Consider the following 20,704-nt stretch of genomic DNA (forward strand, 5'->3'; position numbering starts at 1 on the left):
AATAAGGTGGCAAGCTGCTGGGCCACTGGGCAGGTAAGTGTTTATGCAAGTGCTGAGACACAGTGAGTCCTTTCACCCTTATCCACAGGTCCCAAATTGTCTCGTGCACTTAATGGCTACTCTGGTCACTCAGCCACTGCCCACCAGTCCCACTCATCTGCCAGCACTATTTATACCCCAACTCTAGGGTTTCAGAGGGGTTGGAAAGCGAGCTCCACAGTGCCACAGCAACAGGAATGCTTACAGAGGCCCAGAAAGGAGGGTTGGAGTTAGGGCGGCAGTTGGAGGCAGCAAGTGCCCAGGGAATGCATCCGAAACAGCCCCCAAGCTCCCAGACCTTGACGAGGAGACGCCTGTGAGCCAAGCCTGGACAGAGCAAGGGCTGGGCACTGGGGCTGCCCAGACAGCAGGAAGAAAAGGGAGGTTTTGTCAGTGCCACACAAAGCGTGGTTTAATCCCCACTGACCACAGCAGACAAAGAACAACAGTCAGCAGATGCCAAGGAGTAGGTTTTAACTGCCCGGGGAGCCTTCCCATTATGGCTGAGTAACACTTGAAAAACGCAAGAGGCAATTATAGGGGCTGTTTATCTTTTTATTATAAATTTAGTATGAATGACCAATGGAAAAGTCACAATGGAGTACCAAGAACATTTTATCAAAATTTTAGCAGCATTTAAACAGTAATAGATTCCCAGCCTCCTCCGGGCACCCTTTGCCCTTTGCCTCCCACCCACAAAACAGTAACCTTCACTCAAATGTGCTTTCCAAAGGCACGCAGGGGATGCAGCTAGACATTTTCCCCTGAGCTGCCTTGAAAAAAATCTCATCCCAAATGCTGGTTACCATACAACCTCCATCCATGCAGGGCCAGGCTGCCATCCCCTCCTTGCCGTTGGCAGCACAGCAAGAGGCTGGCTGGCTGTGGCATCGGATGGGACTTGCCACGGGGGAGGCAGCATCTGCTCACATCCTCCCCGTTGTTTCTCACACTATCCCCTGCATGGATCAGCACTCCCATGGGCGCCCATTACCTTCAACCACAAAACCAGGGCTAGGCCCATTTCCTAACAGCTGCTGCCCTTTGCTTCTGTACGCGGGGGTTCCGTGCATGCCACGGTCCCGCTCCTGTACCTGAGAGTGTGTGCTTGTGGCTGGATGGACAGGAAAAGGGGAGACTGACGGTCTGTTCTCCCACAGGAATTGATAGGAGGGCAACTGGGAGCTGTGACTTGAAGGGGAAAGGTAGAAGGTGAGCAGTGAGATACTGAAGTATCAACCCACGAAATGAAGTCAGTCTACTATCAGCTAATGTGGAGAACCATGGTCTGCCTACTAAGTCACAAGAGCTAACTTTTTTGTGTGCGCTTCTTTTTTTTTTAAAGTTACATTAAGACATGAACAGTACTATCCCAGCCTCACTGGCTGGAGCTTGGTGAAAATGCTGAATTAGAGGTTGGGAAACACAACACACGCTCACACGTGTAGACAACAACATAATATTGGCAAGCTATTCCCCTGCTTCTTTGGTACTTCCTAAACTTTCTTATCCAAAATATATAAGGGAAATGCACCATTTAAAAGTTACTGTTGTAAGTATTTACACAGCCATAACCATCACGCTATGATACACAAAGATCAATGTGATATGAACAAAGTTATTTTATGAAAAGCACTTCTGCACATTTTATTTTGTTCCAGTATCTTAATAGCTTTAAAAAATTCATGTGTTATGCAGTCCTGTACCTCGCTTCTTATATCAAATGGACAAGAAACATTTCCTAATCCATACTCTTCTTCAAAAGATTAAAAAATAGCCACCAAAATGATACACTATGTACAAATTTTACTAAATATTAAATTCTAGGTAATTATTTTCACCCCACTGATAATATAACTTAGGTATTGTTACCTACTATATGCATATATATTTCTGTAATATATAAGAAATGGCACCACATCACCATGTCACCAATATGACACATTGTTATGTACAGTAGATAAGAAGTTAGATATGGAAGATGGATCCTCTCCGACTGCTTCTTTCATGGGAACGCTTCTCCCCTCGGTAGTAGCTTGGCCATTTCCCCTTTTCCCAGCAGAGGAAGCTCTTCAGATGTAAGGCAAGATCCCATACCTCAGCAGCGCCATAACCCCAGCACTGAACAAGCCAGCCACTGGCACAGTCACAAACCACGCCAGGAAGATGTTGCGGAAAAGGCGCCAGTCAACAGCTTTCTTGGAGCGGATCCAGCCAACGGCCACCACGGAGCCAACCTTGGGAGTGTGGGGAGGAGAGAGGGAGACAAGATGTGAGGGGTAGGTCTGAGCGCCTGTAATATGTCCACAACCACACCAATGCCAGCCAGCTGATACCAAGCAATGCTCTGAGATAAAGCAGCCCCTGAGGATGACAGTGGCTCTGTTTGGGTGTGGTGGCAGCAGGGTGACACTTCCAGGGTGCTTTAACCTTTATTTTTAACTATCTGTTTTTCGTGAGTCTTGGGGTTGGCCAAAGGCAAATAAATATGTTTGTAGGTTTTTCTCTGTCCTGCTAACTCCTGCATCAGCCATCAGTGGAACTGAGGCAGCCCTCCACCTTACTCTCAGTCCACAGGGTGTAGGGCAAGTGTCCACCAAGTCTGGCCAGACTGCAGTCTAAATTATGAAAAAACCAGGAGAGCTGTTTTTAGGGCTCTGCTAGAGAGCGTTGCATGGGGCAGGTCAGGAGAACTAGTATGTCCCGCTTGCCTGCCCTCTTGCTGGTTTGGGATGTCCTGCCCAAACCCAGCAGCTGCGGAACCTCTGCAGCTTACAGCCCAGCGTAGAGAGGTGACTCAAAACAGCATATCTGTATTTTAATACTGTGGGCTATAAACAGGACAGCAATGGCAAGGTAAGCAGCTGAGTCCACCCTGTGACAGTGAGGGTGACTTGGCAGGGGACAGATAGACAGTGCAAGGTTAGATGCAGTACATCAAACTCATCAGTCCAAGCCCTCTGAGGAAAACCAGCCCTTTTGGACCAGCTAGCCAAGCAAAGCATCCAGAGCTAAAATCCTCCGTGCAGACAAAGACATCAGCCTGATGCTTTGGGGCACACAAACTGCACAGACACCAAGACAATGGTGGGGAAGTGGATGAACCACCAAAATATCCTTCAAAGTCATGGCTACTAGGGCAGCGGGGTAGGTCAGTGGTTTTGTAGACAAAACACATTGTAGCATGGCAAAGCTGCAACCTTTTCTTCCTTTGACTGTGTTTTCAGTCCATAAGCTCAGGTATAAACCCAGCATATTAGTTCTTAAGAAAAAAACTGGGCTGAAAAAACCATTTTCAGTGAAAAATTATACAAAAACTTCAGAAACTCTCTATTTTCTTTCTGCCCTGGAAGTGGCTTTCCATGCTGTTAGCAAAAACATGTGCATGTCTATTCAAAGTGCATGGTAAAGCAGCAAGAAATGTGGAAGGAATATCCTGTTTTGAAGGTAAGGAAACTCCAAGACACAGCTGAGCATGTGCCATCCCTGCCTACCCACTTATTTTCTTAATGGGAGTATCAGTCCCTGCCTACAGATCAAAAGACGGGCTGCTCCCCATGTACAGAGCCAGGAAAATGATAAATGCTAGGAGGACAAGGAATCAGGGAAAGACGGGATGGAGATATCAAATCCATTTTTTTTGTTTATACCTACTTAGCTTCTAACTATTGCTTAATGTTTCTTTTTGGAGAACAGTTATTTGTGGAAGACCTTGTAACTCTAGGGTGCCTGTGATGGAACAAGGGAAAACTAAATCTGATATTCTATGACCAGTAAGGCCTCTGTCTAAAGCTTGATCCAATAAGGAAATTGTTTGGATAATATTTCATCTGAATACTGCTTGAGTGGATAATATGCTATTCTGTATTTAGGAGGAGCCCAGTGAAGAGGAACCCCACATTTCTGCCTATATCAAAGCCTTAATTCAAGGAAACAGCGTTTGGTTTTCCAGCAGCTCAGCTGTGAGGCTCAGCTTTCCATTTTCCATGTCCTTAGCATCCATCTGTCATGCTTGCAACAAGAAGCATTGCTTATTGAGTAAGCCTGCAGTCTACGTACGCTAGTCTCCGAGTCCTTCCTGAAATTTAAAAGGTATCAGCAATGATGGCATTGGCAATCTGTTTCAAACATTGTTAAAGTTTAGTTTATTAATAGTGATTTTGATGGACTAGAGGTTAGGAGAGTAACTAAAACTTGGGTGTAGGCACACTACACCACCTGCAGAATTTCAGATGATATCTACTTTGAGATTGGTTTGAAACCAGTGCAGTTTGCCTTCAGTATGCTCTGCTTAAAGCATTATAGAAATGCTCTTGGCTCTTGTTCCTGTGCAATGGTGTATCATAAGAACACAGAGAACAGGATAATTCAATCATAGCAGCACAGAGAATATTTTTCAAAACCCCAAAATCATAATGGCAAAATGGAGCTGACAGTATGACCTCAGCAAAGTTGCTTTTGCGGAGGAAAAGCATTTAACTCCTGCACTGTAATTTTATCTGTACATGAACACAATCTGTTACAGCTAAGAAATGTCTATTTATTTCTACATCTCAAATCTTAGAATAAATAACAGGTGCTATGTGTAACATTCAATATGATCATTTGCCCATCTGGGCAATAGAAAGGCAAGGTATGCATTCACACCATACCAGCTTTTCGGTGCTAAATCCTAAGGGAGGTTGAATTGGTGCAGGCAGAGCGATGTGGCTACCACGTTCAGATTCACAAATTCCTTTGGAGGCTCAAAAGATGAGGTCTTTCCTTCAGGCTTCCTTGACTTAGAGGCTTTCAGAGGGCTTTTCTTCTCCCCTTTGACTCATGGCAAACGTGAAGGTGCAGTTCAGGCTCTCAGCAGGCACTGAGCGTGAAAAAGCTGCTTGGCTCTAGATTTAGGACAGGCACATCGAGCAGTGACCACCTCATGTAGACCAAAGCCTCTGATTTAGGACCAAAGGCAGCTCCTGATCTGAGAGGGACTGATGAATCTTTCTCAGAAGCTAATGCTTCTCTTCCTGCTACCAGTTTGCCACCACATCTGCTCCAAGACCTGAAAACTGCTGCTCAGAGCTTTCCTTCATACTTAGTCTCCATTTTTCATTACAGACTATTGTTTCACCTTAAAAAGGTCTCATTCCACCTCTGTTGTTTCATGCTGCTCCTTCTTTGCCATCAGTTTATCTAGTTACCGCATGTTCAATTGACTGACACCCCTTGGTAGGGCTCCCACTTCCGCAAATTCTATTTTGCAGTGGAGCAAAAACAAATATTGGGTAAAGGAATAATTTCCACTCCCTGATGCTTGAGCCTCAATATCAAGCTAACCTCGAATCTCTTTTCTTTCTGATTTCTAGGGCAAAATAATTTTCCTGCTGATTTTTAAGACAGCATTTTTGACTCAGTGGCTGACAGCGCTTTCAGAGAGGAATTTTTACATGGAGCAAAGGATATATAACAGTCCTTTTATTCCTTCTCTGGGCCCTCAAAGAAAACAAGGAATTAATCTGTTACAAGTGTTTGCTTTATCTTGTGTTGATCACTTATGATCTTTCAGCTCAGGATCTCACTTTGCTGAAACATTGAGTCAGTTATAATGACATGTTGTCCTGGAAGAGTCTAATCCTATTGCAAAGTGGATCTTTCCATTAAGAATGATCCATCTAATGAGATACAGCAAACTACAGGGACCAGACACAGACTAACCACATCAACTGCTTTTATGAAAGTATTTTTTAAAAAGAACTATTTTGCTCTGCAGTTAGAAAAGACCAAGCTTTTAACTGCATTGAGGGAATGAATACCTCCTCATGCCACCCCCTCATTAGCTTATGGCTTCCAAGACATTTTCTTTTTAAATTCAGTTTATTTATCTGCACCAAAGTGTGTTTTCTCTTTTACAACAGTTGGCTAGAAGTGCTTCAGGCACACAGGGATAATCAAAGCTGTATTATTCTCCCTGGCAAATTCTTCATCATGCATTTGATATACCAGTCATCTTAAAGGGAGGTGGTTTCAGGCTAGCATTTTTAGAAGTGGATCATGTTGTTATTATTTTTCCCCTCCCTGCTTGATTCAGAGGAACAGAGTTCTGTCAATGCCAGGAAATCTGAACAGCCTTTCAGAGCAGCTCAGTCTTGGCTGCTTCTCAAAGAGGCACCAGGGCAGAAGAAAGAAATGATTTTGCAACAGAGGAAGGCTTTCTGAAGAAATGGTTTTCACTAGAAAAAGGCCAATTGACTCTTTCACTGGAAACCAGGTCAATGTCACAGGCAAGGATGCCAGGTTTTTTGCCAGCCCGCCTGCCATGCCGTGGAGCAGTTAGCCCCGGAAACCTGCCTGCCTGCCCCAGCCCCAGCCCAGGCTGGAAGGGCTCCAAGGTCTCCAGGGTGCAGTAGTGAATCCTACAGGATCTGTCTTTTTTTAGGGCTTGGTCTTGGTGGCATATCACGCCACTGAGGGACTTTGCCACTCTGGGGTCTCTGATTTTGGAGGGGCTTCCCCACATCCTGCCAGTGGATGAGAGAAACAAGCAGCTCTGCATGTCCAAGACCTTGGGAGTCCATAGGGAAGCAAAGGAAAGAAAGATGGGATATTTGACTTGAAAATTTCCCAGGGAACATAATTTTAAATTCCCATTATGTTCTTCCAGCAGTGTAAATGTGCACATACTCCCTATGTCTACAAGCAATATAAATGTCTTTTCACACAGCCTACCATATGACACAATTAAATTTGCTCATTACCCAGCCGATATCTATACTCCAAAGTGGTCTTTTTTAGAAAATAATAAGAAAGCCAACAACCTTGTTCAAAGAACTGATTATAAGGGCCAGATTCTGTATTATAATGCACAAAAGTGAGGACAAGTTGGTTTAAAAGAAGAGAGACATTAAAATATTAGCTTAACGATGTAGCAGTGTTTTTCATACAGGTTGCTCTAAAACACATGTAACTGGGTTCACACAAACTACAGATCTATGTTATTTTAATATGTCTATATTAGTTCAGTACAATCATGTAAGGGTGAAAAATGGTCCAGACTTTTGTGCAATTAGTTATAATGCTGACTTTGCTTTTATCTGTACCAGCTTTAAAGGTGAACCTCGTTATTTTGCGATCACAGTCTGCACGGTGCACCACATAGTGAAGGCAATCTGCAACAATTGGTATCTCTTGTGGTTTGTTATGGTTTGTCCTAGTGATGTGATTTACTGATAGGATCACTGCAAACCCCAATACCTTGCAATGGGTGGAGCTTATTGGAATACCCACATTTGAGGCTACAAGTACCGTTAGCGCACACATTACTTCAATGCAAAATCCACTGTGAAGAAATAAAAAAAAAAAAAAAGACAGATGGAAAACCTGTAGTAAAAGAGTTATATGCAGGAAATCCCATGCCATGCACTTATCAAGAAAGTGAAGTATAAATGATGAATGGTGCGCAGCCTCTGAACAAGGGAGAAATGTTACCCGACCAGGTTCAAATGGCACTGTCAGAGGAAACCAGGTTCTTCCTTGTAATCATTTGCTTTAAAATTGATGTCATGTTTTTGTAAGTGCTGTTTTTCTTTACCAACAGCTATGGAGTTCACACTGTGTCCAATTCCAGTGACTTTACTGTGACAACTCCAATGCATTTTTTGGAAGCTTGATTATTTTCCAGTGTCACTGGCATGACCGAGATGCACTGATGCACCTCTGCCTAACCATCCTCTGTCAGCAGCTGTTTTCCCCTTGCCATGCCATTATCCCTGGCTCGAGTGGCACACTTTTAAGATGAATAGTCCAGACTGCCTTGACTGCAGTCGCTGGGCAAAGGCATACCTTGCAGTGTGTAGTACTGACAGGAAGTCCAACATTGGAAGCTACCACAACTGTGAACGCCGAAGCCAACTCAATAGTGAATCCACTGCAGGAAGCATAAGAAAACACTTCACAATCACTCTTTGCATCAGCTCGGACTGATACCATGCAGCGTGCCAAAGTCTTACCCGTTTCTTCTTTTGACTGTGTTATCTCCAAGTGATTTTTGTCATACAAATAAGTTAAGAGAACAAGGAAGGGTTGAATAATGGGACAGGCTAGTCATCTGTAGTAACCTGGCTGCATGGCTCATTGCGTCAGGGACTTTTACTACTCGACGCTGCAGTGAATCATGCCTAATTAGTAATTCGGTTAAGCACCAGCAGAGGTCGAATATGCATTAAGGATGAAAATTACTGTAATAAATACATTTAATAGTCAGAAGCGCACTGGGAAAGCCACTGTAATCTTGCCATTTCCAAATGCACCTTCTGCCATATTAATTAGGTCATCAGCAGAAGACTGTTCACGCAGACCTCTATGCCTCAAACACATTCAGTATTAGTTTACAGGGTTATCTTTTTTCCTTTCACTCTTTCTCATTCTTTCTTTCTCTCCTCCTCCTTTTATTTCTTTTATTTTTTAGAAAGATGGAGAAGTCGAAGCAAGGTTATCATTAATATCAAAGCACAGCAGATCAAGCAAACTGCATTACAAACAAAATACTGGAGCAGCCATTTCTCAGATTGGTTCACGCATGAAGTTCACAAAGCCGTAATGACACCTGTGGACCTACCTTGATGGTGTGATTGGAGTGAGGTCTTTACCCATGGTCTGGATAACTCTTCTACCCCAGACCCAGAGACCCACACAGATCCCAACACCTCCATAAAACAGCAGCCAGACGGGAGTCGACGCTTCTTGCATTACGCCACCTTGCTCGTAGATAAGCCAGAGCGCGACGAGGGGACCGATTGCGTTGCTGGAGAAACAGAAATACATCACCTGAGTTATAGAAATGTGGATAATTGCCTTGACAGAAGTCTCTTATTTTCTGTGTTATTTTAATTCACTGTGCATGCAGCACTGCTCTGACTTGATCCTACAGGCAACACCCTTTCTTGCTTGGAAAGGTTGAGGCAGGAGACTCTCATCATGTTGCTTTTTCAGCTGTCACTTCATCACTGATAACTAGAGTGAATCCTGAAAGGAATTTCTCTTTAACAAACTGTTTCCTAAAATGTCAGTCAGAAGTACCTCACTAAGTCTGTTCTGTGACAAAAATCAGTATTTTCAGCACTGCACTGAAACTATCTCAAAATTTACCAATTCAAGAGCTCTCCATCTTCAAAATTCAAGTATCAAATTAGCTCTTCCTGTCAAATAGGGAAAATAATGAAGAAAATTACCATTGCAGACAAGAATATAGAAATATAATCTAGTTTGACAGCCAGTAAAGTTTGGGATATGATCAGAGTGCAGCTAGGAAGGTGACTTAGTCCTCTTCAAACATGTTGTAGAGCTAGTTGGACTGGATCAGAGAGGACCCTTTGGTGACACAGAGCTGGCGTAAGCCCTTTTTGCTACCCTGCTGCTGCTATCTAGAAAAACACTGAAAGTCAGCCACACTGAAGTCCCCACTCCTAATGCAGGTCATCCAAAATTGGTCACTGGAGTCTCCAGTGCCTGGAGCCATACTTCTGACATTGTTTATTCTAAAAAAGCATGAGAGTTAGAAGAAAAACTTGAAAGCTGGTATCCAGTTACTTTAGAGGCTTAAATACTAAAAAGCAGATAAGAATTTCAATGTCCCTTTTTTTTCAGCTTTTTTACTAAACTGAGTAGCTGCTTGCCTGGTTGAGCAGTATTTATCCACTCCAAGAAAGCATACTTAGTGAAACAGCACTACATTTATGTCTAAAGAATCACAAAAAGAGCAGAGCAAACCTGACCAATGTCATTCAAAACATGTGAAAACCATCAGGAAGCACCGTTCCTTGTAAATCAATAAGGAAAGCGGGTCACAGCGAGCACTGCAGGCAGGACCGATGGCCATGCTCACCCTGGAGCCAGGACCAGCTAAATTTAGTTCCTGGTTCCGCTCCAAAACACACAGATGGAGTAAGGGCCAGTTTTAATGTCAAATGTTATGCAAACCAAGCCACCGTATCTGCCAGTTAATAATTTACTCGAATCCCATCTTTACCAAATACAAGGCACTAGAAGCTGAGTGGCGATTGCCAAGAGACGAGGGTCCTCAGCATTGCAAAGCTCGGCACATCTAAGCAATACAAGACCCTCCTTCTTTCGTCTGGTCCTTGAGAAATCCAGCTCTGAACCCTTGGAAGTGGTCCTGGAGCAAAGTAACTAGGAAGGAGTTTTCCCTTGTAAACACACACAACAACATTGAAGCTGCAAGGCAAATGCAAATATTTAAAAATGTTCTTTGATATAAGAAAGAATTTATAATTCTTACAGATTTTGAGAAAATTACTGAAAATAAATTAGTGAGATAATATGGATAATAAAATCCAGTGGGTTTGAAGACTGTGGGTTATACAGTGAAGAGCTAAATACACATTAAATAAAGACTGATTTCCACTAGCAAAAATACTTTAAAATTCTGATCTGATACTGTGCCTGAGTAAGCATTTGATTTGTTGATTTTTTGTGTGAATGGAATCACAGTATGTAAAAAGTCCTTAGGGCCTAAATGCAAGAATTATTTTTCCTCCAAGGAAGAAGAGATTCTTGATCAAAACATTTCTAATATTTTTAAGTTGACCTGCAACTTCTTTTCCAGTGTTTTCAGGTGCAGATTAAGTTACTTGCACATTTAAATGCCTTCTTCTGCACAGAAAAACAAAGGTAATTCAATGTACCTTCAACTGATGGCTACAGAAGGATGGATAAAGGCAAATAAAACACTGATCAGATGAATAAAGGGAAAACTGATCATCCCTTCTTACTGTGCTGTATAACATGGAAACAACCTCCCTGTTGAAAATAACAGGCACATTTGAAGCAAGTCCAGGCATTGATTCCTGACTGTTCTAAAGAGATTATGGATGGATATTTGTAAGTCCCAATGTAAATGGAAAGACAGAAAAGGCTTCAAAAACCGCAGCAGCAAACTATGCTCTTCTGCATCAAAATCCAGTTTTAATTATTTGCAAATGCTACACCTCTGTGAATCAACTAAGCTTAATCTTTGAAGAAAAGGTTATTTTTTTATTTGCAGCAATGGAAGACAAGGCAAAACTCTGCTGGCTTATGCTCAGCCTCAGAGGATCTGAGTGGCTGATTCTGCCCAATAGATCATAAGAGATGGCGCTGATGCCCACAGAAGCACCATTTCTGATACCTTCCCTATAAGAAATGAAAGCAGAAGAGTACTGGATCCATATATGTTTGGAAAGGCAAAAAGGTAATTAACCACATTTTTATTTGTGGGTATCTGCATCACTGGTTATCTTTACCAGAAGGATATTTCTCCTCTCCCTATAAATCATGTTCAGTGTGACTTAAATGTTCAGCTCCTAGGGACAGTGACATCTCCTAGCCTGAGCATCTGAAAGTGGCTACCAACAGCCACCAAACCAGTGGCTCCAATCTACCACCATCATGGCTCTCCAAGGGGCTCCTTCGGCTTCTAGATTTGTTCAGGAGGTCCGGTCCGAGGGGCCTATGGTATCAATGCTTCCAATGTCAATGAAGAACAACTCTAGAAGAAGCTGTTAGGCCTGTTCCACCACAAAACTACCGAAAGCTCACAATGAATGGGTCTGAGTCAGGCACTGGAAAGAATGACTTTGGTTCTGTATAGAAATAGAAGAGAACCAGTCCCAACAGGACAGTAAGAGCGAGTAAGAGAGAAACAACACACATGAAAAAAAAAAAAAAGGCATTGTTAGATAAGAGAGTTTGCTTTGATACCTTCTGCGGTTAACAGATGTCTCCTACAGCTGAGTGACTAACCAGATGAACCACAAAGATGCTGGCTAGACTGGGATGTGGCTTTCACAGTATTTCCCACCAGTTTTATCTCATTTGACTCAAGACATAACTAGCAAGAAAGCAGACCTTAAATCTTGCATGCATTTGGCTAAGACTCATTTCACAAGTCTATTTTCAAGTGACTTTCTCTCATTCTCCCATGCAGGTTTTTATTTGCCCTAACTAACTCTCCTTCATGCTGGAGCTCCAAGTCTTATTTATGGTAGCTTAGAGGAGAAGAAAAAAGCCTGAGATGTCACCCAGGGGCTCTGAACCCCTATCCACATCTATGTATACCTAAAACTGCTCTTAGGTTCCTATGAAACTGAAGTGCTTTAGAGGATGTTGCTGTATTATTTAGCTATTGGGTTTAAAAAGCAACATGAGCTGCTCCTGCCATGGCATTACTTTAATTTTGTATGCCTAATACACACTTTTCCACTGAGCACAAGAGGATGGCCATTACAAGCTAATTTTAGGATGAATGTACGAAATGGCATAAGAAGCCTACCTCCTGAGTCTACCTGTTGTAAAAGTCTACTTTCCACATCCAGTACTTTTCACCATCTCTGCTGGGCTCCACCAGCCACAGTTACTTGCAGGGCACAGGACTTTGCAGCAGGGGCAGTGCATAGGGGCTGTTTGCCTTCTCCAGAGGTGCAATACAGGATTAAATGCCATCTATAGTAATACTTGTACTTGCAGACACGTGTCACAGTGGTTCAGCAAAGTGCTGCTCAGTGTTTCTGAAGTGCTGCCTGACCCTCATGATGATTTCTCTCTCGACTAACGTGAATTGGCACAACTTCTCTTTTTCTGCTCGCTTGTGCCAGTTGAGAATCTGTCACGCACCATTTATAAAACTGTTGTGAAAGATAGCATTTGACAGTGAATCTGAACTATAAATAGAGTTGGCTTCTCCTCTCCCCTGTGAGACAGATAGTATTACCAACAACAAAAAAAAAAACACCCCACATTCAGCTATCATGAGACAGGCTTAGAAATTACAGTTTCCCATGTGCACACACACAAGCAGAAATTTCTGGTAACTTTGGGTCACAAGTCCAAGCCCTTCTCTGGAGGCACAAGGACTAAAACTTTTTTTAAATTATATTTTTATTAAAAAATTAGGGTTTTTTTCCCAGTAATGGAAGAATACCATCAGCTGAATGCTCTATTGCCAAATCCCATCAAACTTGTCATAACATTTTGTGAAGTAGCAACATTGCTGCTACCTCACTATTATTTGGGGGGAGTAGTGAGTTGCTCAAAAAGAAAATCTAACTGTATTTGAAATCTGCACTCTGAATATGCTTTGTTAATAATCTACAGACTCCTTGATGACCATGCTTCGATGCTCTGCTACCTGAAAAAAGAGATTGTGTTTTAGCCACTTTTTCTAGTGGAGTGAAAGAACCTTGAAATGTACATTTTCACCAATTAAAACTGAATGACGAGCTAAACAGCCATCTGAGAAATCTTTATTAGGCGTCCAGTATTACAAATACAATTGCAAAATCCCCAGCCTTTTTTCAATTTCTCAAGCCAGGGTTTCACAAACAAACCTTCCACTGGGAAAATCAGTGGGATGGATATTTCTGAGTAGGCTGTAGTTATGCCATGACATCACCCAGTTGAGTAAGGATGCAAGAAAGATTTGCCTATAGGTAGCAAGAGGAAAAAAAATATGTCCTGATCTCCAGAGATCTCAGATTATCAAGAGAGTTTAATCCTAATTCCAATAACCAGACAGTTCTGAAATAGTGCATATACCATAGAATAATAAAAGCGTGCCACAGATGTGCCCTGTGAAGTGCACAAAGTGCAAGCTTTGGGTGCGTTAATGAGTCAGGGAGGATATGTTTTTATTCTTGCAGCTCATTTCTGTGCACTCCAAATACTGCCCCTGAAACCCCAACTCACTGGATCCTGGAGAGTTGGGTCCATCCTCCCTCATACCCACCAGCATCAGCTTTTTTCCTGGCAAACCCACTCATGGGCCCTGCTCACAGCAGGATGGGGAGGGATTCCTGCGCCCACTGGAGCTCTGTTTCTTGCTGCTCTCCTCTGGCTTGCCTGCATGGCACAACAAAAATGACACATCCCTACACAACTAAGGACACAAGTGAAGATTCATATCTACTTGAGACACAGGCTGGATTCACAGGATGGACTTCTGTTAAAAAGGGAAGAAATAAGATATCAGGCTGCTCTCACTAATCATAACTGACAGATTAGTTTCCTAAATATTCTAAGTGATCTCGACTGCAGCTCTCAAGGAGGAAATAAGAAATACTCATTTTGTAATCCAGCCTTATTATAGCTCCTTTAGACTCCTTATTTAGCCAGGAGGCTGAACCCCACTAAGCTCTCTGTGTGCAGTGAGATACTGGCAAGGTTCCAGCTCTTCCCTCCTTTAATCCCATTACATTTACTTTAGGAAGAGGGGAAAAAGGTGAATCCTACTGCTGTTTGTGTGCTCTGACCTAAAAATCCAGTGAAGTCTGTATGGAGGTGAGAGGAGTTTCCTCTGCCTGTATTTTGAGCAAGTAGGTATTTCCTAGTTTCACTCAAACTGCTTTGCTTAAACAATTAATTCCCTGTCTGGTAGCAGTTCAGCTTCCCTAAAACCAGTGAGACAATGTGTAGAAATATTTTAAAAACACTAAACATTTTTACTATAGTTCTGAAATAGTTTTAAATCCTGTCGTCAGTAATGCAGTCTGTACCATTTAGATAATGAGAGCCATTCTTTGTCAAATTTGTGCCATAAATCTATAAGGCATGACCTGGAAACTAACACAAATGACCCTTTTATCTTAATATCTAAGCATGAATACGCAAGGGTAGTCTTGAAATCCTCCAAGTGAAATTTAATTAGAGCAGACACATTCAAACCATTTATGCAGCAGGAACTCAGGAAAACTGAGATCCCCCGTGAAACGTCTGCAGGGAGGTTTCTCCTCCCTACAGCATGTACCAGCCAAACCTCAGCACCGACTGCACCTTGGCACGCACAGAAGGGGTGGGCAGCATGGGCCACAGTCACCCTGTTCAGCTGGAGCATCATGCCTCCTGCCACCATCACGATAATAAATCAACCTTCCTCCACGGCCAGAATCCATGAGCACAGGTAGATGCCTGCTCACACAAGTCAAGGCATGCAGCTCCTTCTGACATCCACAGGGTTTCTCCTGTGACAGCAAGAATGATGGCCCAAGGCAGAGAAGGGAGGGTAGGAGGGGACAGAAGAGGCTACCCATTTATAGGGGAAAGAATCTGTACGAGAAAAGCCTAAACACATGCAGGGACAGGTGTTTAGGAGCACGAGGTAGAGGCTTTTTTCAGAGCATAAACAGCAGATTTTAATCAACAAACCTCACACTGACCTACAGCATCTTTCTGTGGGTCATCCTGCTTTGATTGCAAGAAAAATCCTTATTCAAGGAATAACAAGCTACAGAGAATGACTGAGTCAACAACAGCATCTTCCCATTTGCTAGGATGGGGCTGTGGGTCCGATGCACTCTGCTCATTGCTTTCTCATTCCTAACCCAGTAACAAAGCAGCCACAGCCACCACTGTGCTGAGCACCAGAGATAGCTGTGGGGTTAGCAGCCCTCTCTAGCCATGTCCAAAACAGCCTGCCTAACTGCCCTTGTTCTTGAGAACTAGTTAATTCAGAAATATTTCCAGACTTTGAAACGCAGCATAAACTTTACAATTTCAGCAACTCTCCTGTTATTTGTCATTATACAGGTAGGCCGCTCCGTCTGCAGAGCTGAGCCCCGGGCCATCACAATTCCTGCTGAGCTAGCCTATGTTAGAAAAATAAGCTCAGTCCAACTCAACCATAGGTGCGTATAATCCCCACTGGCCAACAAAACCCAGCCTCCCGGCCTCTCTGGAAAGCTGGCTCTGAACAAGCATTTAGGAAGCTGGCAGTTCTCCTTGTGTCACGCTCCTGGCCCAGGTCTTTTTTCCATCCTGGCCTTTTTATTCTCCCATTGCCCTTGCAATGACCTGACGTGCTCCCTTTGTGCTCGGGTGCTGAGCCAGTGGAGCTGCTCACTTGGTGCCTCTAATTAAGTTAAACAAAAACATTTTTTTCAGCAGTTCTGTCCCAACACATTTAGTCGGGATTTTAAATTCTTTAGATTTCATTCAGTCCATGTGCATGATGGTGTCACAAGGCTCTCGGCCCGGCTCAGCTAGTCCCAGCCCTGGAAGAGCTCCAGCACCCTTGACACAGCGCATATGAGCTTGGTGGCAGGGGGGCAGGAGGGGATGGGCTGAACAAAACAGTCACCCAAATAAGGAGTTGCCATGACTCCCTGTTTCTTTTAACACACAGCTGCCCCAGTCAGGATCCCTGCTGATGTCAGCCTAAGCATGAGCCTTGACTGCTACAAACATCAGCTCCTACAGCAAAGATGGCTGGTATCCTTATGATGCTAAAAAGCACCATCTTGGAAGAAACTGGGATCTAACTCCCCCATGAGTTAGTTACAAGTTAGTTCTGCAGTCGAGGGCAAAATACTGATTTAACTCTTCCAGGTCCATGGGCAATCCTGGACAATGAAATGAGGGATGTCCATATGATGTTTTGTCCAGTAAAGTGCTGTCCAAACTATATGGGGCACTTTTGATCCATGAAGTTTTTCTGAGCTCCCACAGGGTTCAATCTGAACTGTAAGCCTCATGCTCAAATATGCTCTAAAACAGGTCAATTATTTGTTTCGCAATTACCTGCAGTTTTTAAGTTTCCTATTAGCTTTTGATTTTTCTCTCTTTGCTCCTCTTATCTGCTCCTGTCCCTTCAAGGAATACCAAAAAACAGCCTGATGGAAAATAAATTGAAAACATGGCACAAGAGTAAGTTCCAGGATAGCAAAAGAAAATGTAGGAGACAAGTCCAAAGAAAAAGATGTGGACAGTGGAGGTGCCACCCTAAATATGAGTGAGGAGCTTTAAACCAAATGCAGAGGAAAGCTGGATTTTTATAACAGGATTCAAGGCTGAGGAAAAAAAATAGAGAAGCAGCATCTAGAATGAGCAGAAGGAAAGCAAACAAAGGAGGGAGATGAAAAGAGAGCAGTCATCAGTGGAAGATGGACTGTCAGGGCTTACTTTCTTACAGAAGTGTGAACAGAAAGCCATGCTCCTAGCTAGATTCTACTGCCTTATTTTTAAAATAATGTGTTGCCTTTCAAGCTCTGCAGATCTTCATGTAGCATGTGGAGGAGCCAAGAGCCCAGTAAGAAGTCTTCTGCTCTGCTAGACGAAGACTGGAAAAATGTCTCTGCTACACAGTCCACTGGACAGATATCTGCGTTCCTGGAGTGTTTTACCTACTATATCTTTTAGGCATAGAAAGGGGTCTTTAATTTTTGTTGTTTAGCTGGAACTCAGTACAATCACAAGGATGGGTTCCCATCCAGTCCTACACCCATGACCATCTTCTTGCTTTTCTACTAGCTTTGACAAAATGAAGCCAACTTGTTCTTTAGTTTTGCAACATATGAATTCAGCTTAAGAAGAGATTTTGGAACAAATAGCATTTAATAAAAACACATGTTTCCTGGCAAATTTGGTAGGATCACCTGCAGGAGCAGAGATATGAAAAATACTAAAAAAATATGAATTTTCAGGAAAGGATATTGCCAAGGTAACAAGCCAGTCAAATTAAAAAATTCTAGGGGAATTAGGCTGTAAGATGCAACAAAGCATACTGCACAGAGTCTGAACTTTGTATTTCATCCTGGCCAGCTCCTGTCAACACCAAATCTGATATCTGAACTGATTGCATCCTTACAGATCACTTCTACCAAACTCTACTACCCCTGCCTCCTATAGAACAGGCAAGTGCTGCTTGCGTAACATATGAGTCCTTCAGGAGTATGTATAAGCATCACCTGCAGGGCTGGGGTACCTACTGAGGTAGCCTGTGAGCTTTCTGCAATGGTATTTCCCAGGGTACATTACAAGAAAGATCAGTGGTGTTTGTCCTTATTCCTATGTTCCCTTCAGCACGTGCTACTACCCCCCATGGGTCTTTGCTCTTGGCCAGCTAGCATGCTCAGAGCAGAGGTCCTTAACAACAGAGACCATCCAAGAGGAAAGAAAGTTGCACCTCTGATCCAGAGGATGAGGGGACCCTGGACTCCTTCCTGGAGCCAAATCCCTGCGGATACGAAGGGAGTACAAGAAGGCTCTTCAGAAAGCCCTATTTTGAATTCCCTGGACACTGACTGGATGGGAAGAAACATGTTTTTAAGCGTTTTCAAGATGAGCAGTGAGTTAAATTGGGTGGCTGACAAGAGCAACGAATAACTGTTCTTGCTGAGTTGGACAGTGTTTGCCCAAATGCCTAAGGAGGGCGATGAAAATCATGAACGCTTTAAAGTCCCATTACAAACACTGAAACCAACAGTGCCAGGGCACAGCTAACACAGAAAGGGTTCAGTGGGAAGGGGACTCAGTACAGCCCCAGCTACAACCCAAATAAGGACAGCTGCTTCAACAAGCAGCTTGAGTGAATTTCTCAGGGGACCTTATCATGATACTGGAAAAAGTGCTTATTAAATACCAAATGGATCACTCCAGGCCTAGGGAAGAGGCAGTCCAGCCAAATCCTTAAGGAAAAATATGCAGTGTTCCCAGGGACAGAGCAAAACCACCCAAATTGCTCTCCAGTCACAAGCCATCGAGATGATGAGGTGCAATAGACCCCCACAGTGTTATAGGCAGATGGGCAATGTGAGTGCAGACAAGAAAGGTATAAAATGCTTCATTCCTGAGCCTGTGTCCTACAGACAAAAGTCTTGTACTTTGTGGAATAAAACAGAGCCAAACCTTCAAAATGAAAGAGGTTGGCAAATGAGTGAGTAAAGAGACACTATTTTGCAGGGATCTGACCAGATGATGGAGGCCAAAGAAGTGCAGATAAACATTTTCTGAGACCAACTTCAAGATCGTCAGCTGCCTGAGTCAATATGAACAGGAGAAAAAGACTCCTGAAAGATGATGCTTTTCCTTTATTCCTGGGAAATGACATTAATGCTGTGAGATTTAAGGACAGGCACACTTAAGCCAAATGACTGAAGGATGAACTCACCGTCTTCTTCCAAACTCAAGGACAACTCGGTGGTAGTGCCTCTGGATAAAACTCCTGTTAGGGAATACTGCATACCAGAACTATGCTGGGAAACGTGAAGCTTATTAAATGAGTGTTAAGAGATGAGCCATAGCCTGTGTCCTCTCTCTGCATGGGGCACGGACACATGACCAGGGCTCACTGGGGGTAGCTCCCTTTATTTTGGTAAGAGAACTGCAGCAGCTAGAGAAGTTTTATGTACAGCTTATGAACTGCAGTAGGACTTTAATGCTTAAACTTTAGACTTTTTTTTAACTTTAACTTTCACTAAAAAGACTTTTTAGTGATACACTGCCTCATATGGTCCTAAACTCCTGGAAAACCCCAAACAAAAGATTCAGTTAAGTGAAGTCTGTAAGGGATGCAGCAATCAAAATGAAGACATTCTTCACACATCTCTTTTCTCAGTGTGACAAGAGATGAAATTCATCTAATGACAAAAGTAGTCTAAAACCTCTTACTTGTTGAAGGTTGCTGATTTTGCAGTTCAAACAGACTGCAAATTCTGCAGGAGTGGGACTGTCCTGGTTTTTTTTACAGTGATTGGCATGTTGGGGGTAGTCTCAATGCCTCAAAGACTGCCAAAATTAAACCTAAATTAAACTAATCACTAAACAATTATTTAGCAGTAAATAAAAAAGATTTTACCCTTGAGAAGAAAACGAACCATGGACTAGGCAGCCTAACTCCTGGAAAGCACCTGAGACATCGATGCCACATGCTTTGCAAAACAGAGCCCTGATGATCATCTACCTGCAGATATGAATGCGCTTTCCAACCAGCCAAGCTGGCAAACCTTGCTCCAAGTATTTAAACCTTAAAACTGCAGAGATCTCATCCTCTTACCTGACATCATTACCTCCATGGGCAAAGGATCCAAAGCAGGCTGTTAAGATCTGGAGGAAGTGGAAAAGTAGATGGACCTGAGATGTGTCTTTCTCTTCCTTATCCTCTTCCACAGGATCAACCGGGGGCCGGTTAGGTTCTGCAAGTTCAGAGGCCAACTTCATTTCCACCCCACCTTCCTCCGCCTCAATCTCTGCCTCAGCCACTGCGTTGCAATAGCTGGAGTAGCTGTCATAGCGGACTCGCTTCTTGGAGTAGGAAACAGTGTCTCCCACTAACTTTTCACTGTCCTCTGGAGTTGACGTATCTGCTGCCTTAAAGGAGGAATGCACGGGCATGCCACAAATAGCAGCAGTGTAACAAGTATAACTGTTGTTGCGTCGTAACAGTTTGTAGTTATTTTCTGGAGTGGGCCTTTCATCATTGGCCCTGTCAAGGTGTATTTTGTGGAGCAAGTCTTTGTATAAACCTGAGTCCTTGTGCACAGTGTGATAAACGTGGCCATCGCTCCTCACATGGCCATCGAAGCTGAAGGTGCCATTGGAAACAGGTGATTTCACCGAGGTGTGCGTCACCGAAAATGCCCTTCCTAAAAAGGCACAGATTCAGAATTTTTATTTATACAAAATGCAATACAAGAGCCCCGTTCCTTCAACTTCACAAGAAAATAATGCGGCTGCCATCTGAGAGAATACAGGACAAAGGAGACCAATTTTCACTACATGCAGCGAATAAGCCAAGATTCAATTCACTGCAAAATAAAGTCTCACATATGCTGTGCAAAAAGAGGTTTGTTCCAGTGTTGTGTCTCCCCAGACATGTTGTATGACCTGCAGCAAGTCACTTAGGATCAGCTATAAG

General features: G+C 43.1%; 1 protein-coding gene across 9 annotated transcripts in view; it reads right to left on the reverse strand.

Annotated features, from left to right (window-relative positions):
• Positions 1-1,657: 1,657 nt before the first annotated feature.
• Positions 1,658-20,704, reverse strand: part of SLC20A2 (solute carrier family 20 member 2) — a 56,627-nt gene continuing 37,580 nt past the window's right edge. For 3 of the 9 annotated variants that reach the window (XM_017805814.1, XM_017805812.1, XM_017805813.1), the window contains 4 exons: positions 19,844-20,432; positions 8,642-8,827; positions 7,867-7,951; positions 1,658-2,276 (listed from right to left, as the gene is read on the reverse strand). In XM_017805814.1, coding sequence (XP_017661303.1) covers positions 2,112-2,276; positions 7,867-7,951; positions 8,642-8,827; positions 19,844-20,432 — 1,025 coding nt within the window. In that variant the 3' untranslated portion in view covers positions 1,658-2,111. The other 6 variants (XR_001873290.1, XM_017805818.1, XM_017805820.1 and 3 more) reach the window with 6 other exon arrangements.

This window comes from Lepidothrix coronata, unplaced genomic scaffold (genome assembly GCF_001604755.1).
Source record: "Lepidothrix coronata isolate B3197 unplaced genomic scaffold, Lepidothrix_coronata-1.0 Scaffold13, whole genome shotgun sequence".
NCBI lineage: Eukaryota > Metazoa > Chordata > Aves > Passeriformes > Pipridae > Lepidothrix > Lepidothrix coronata.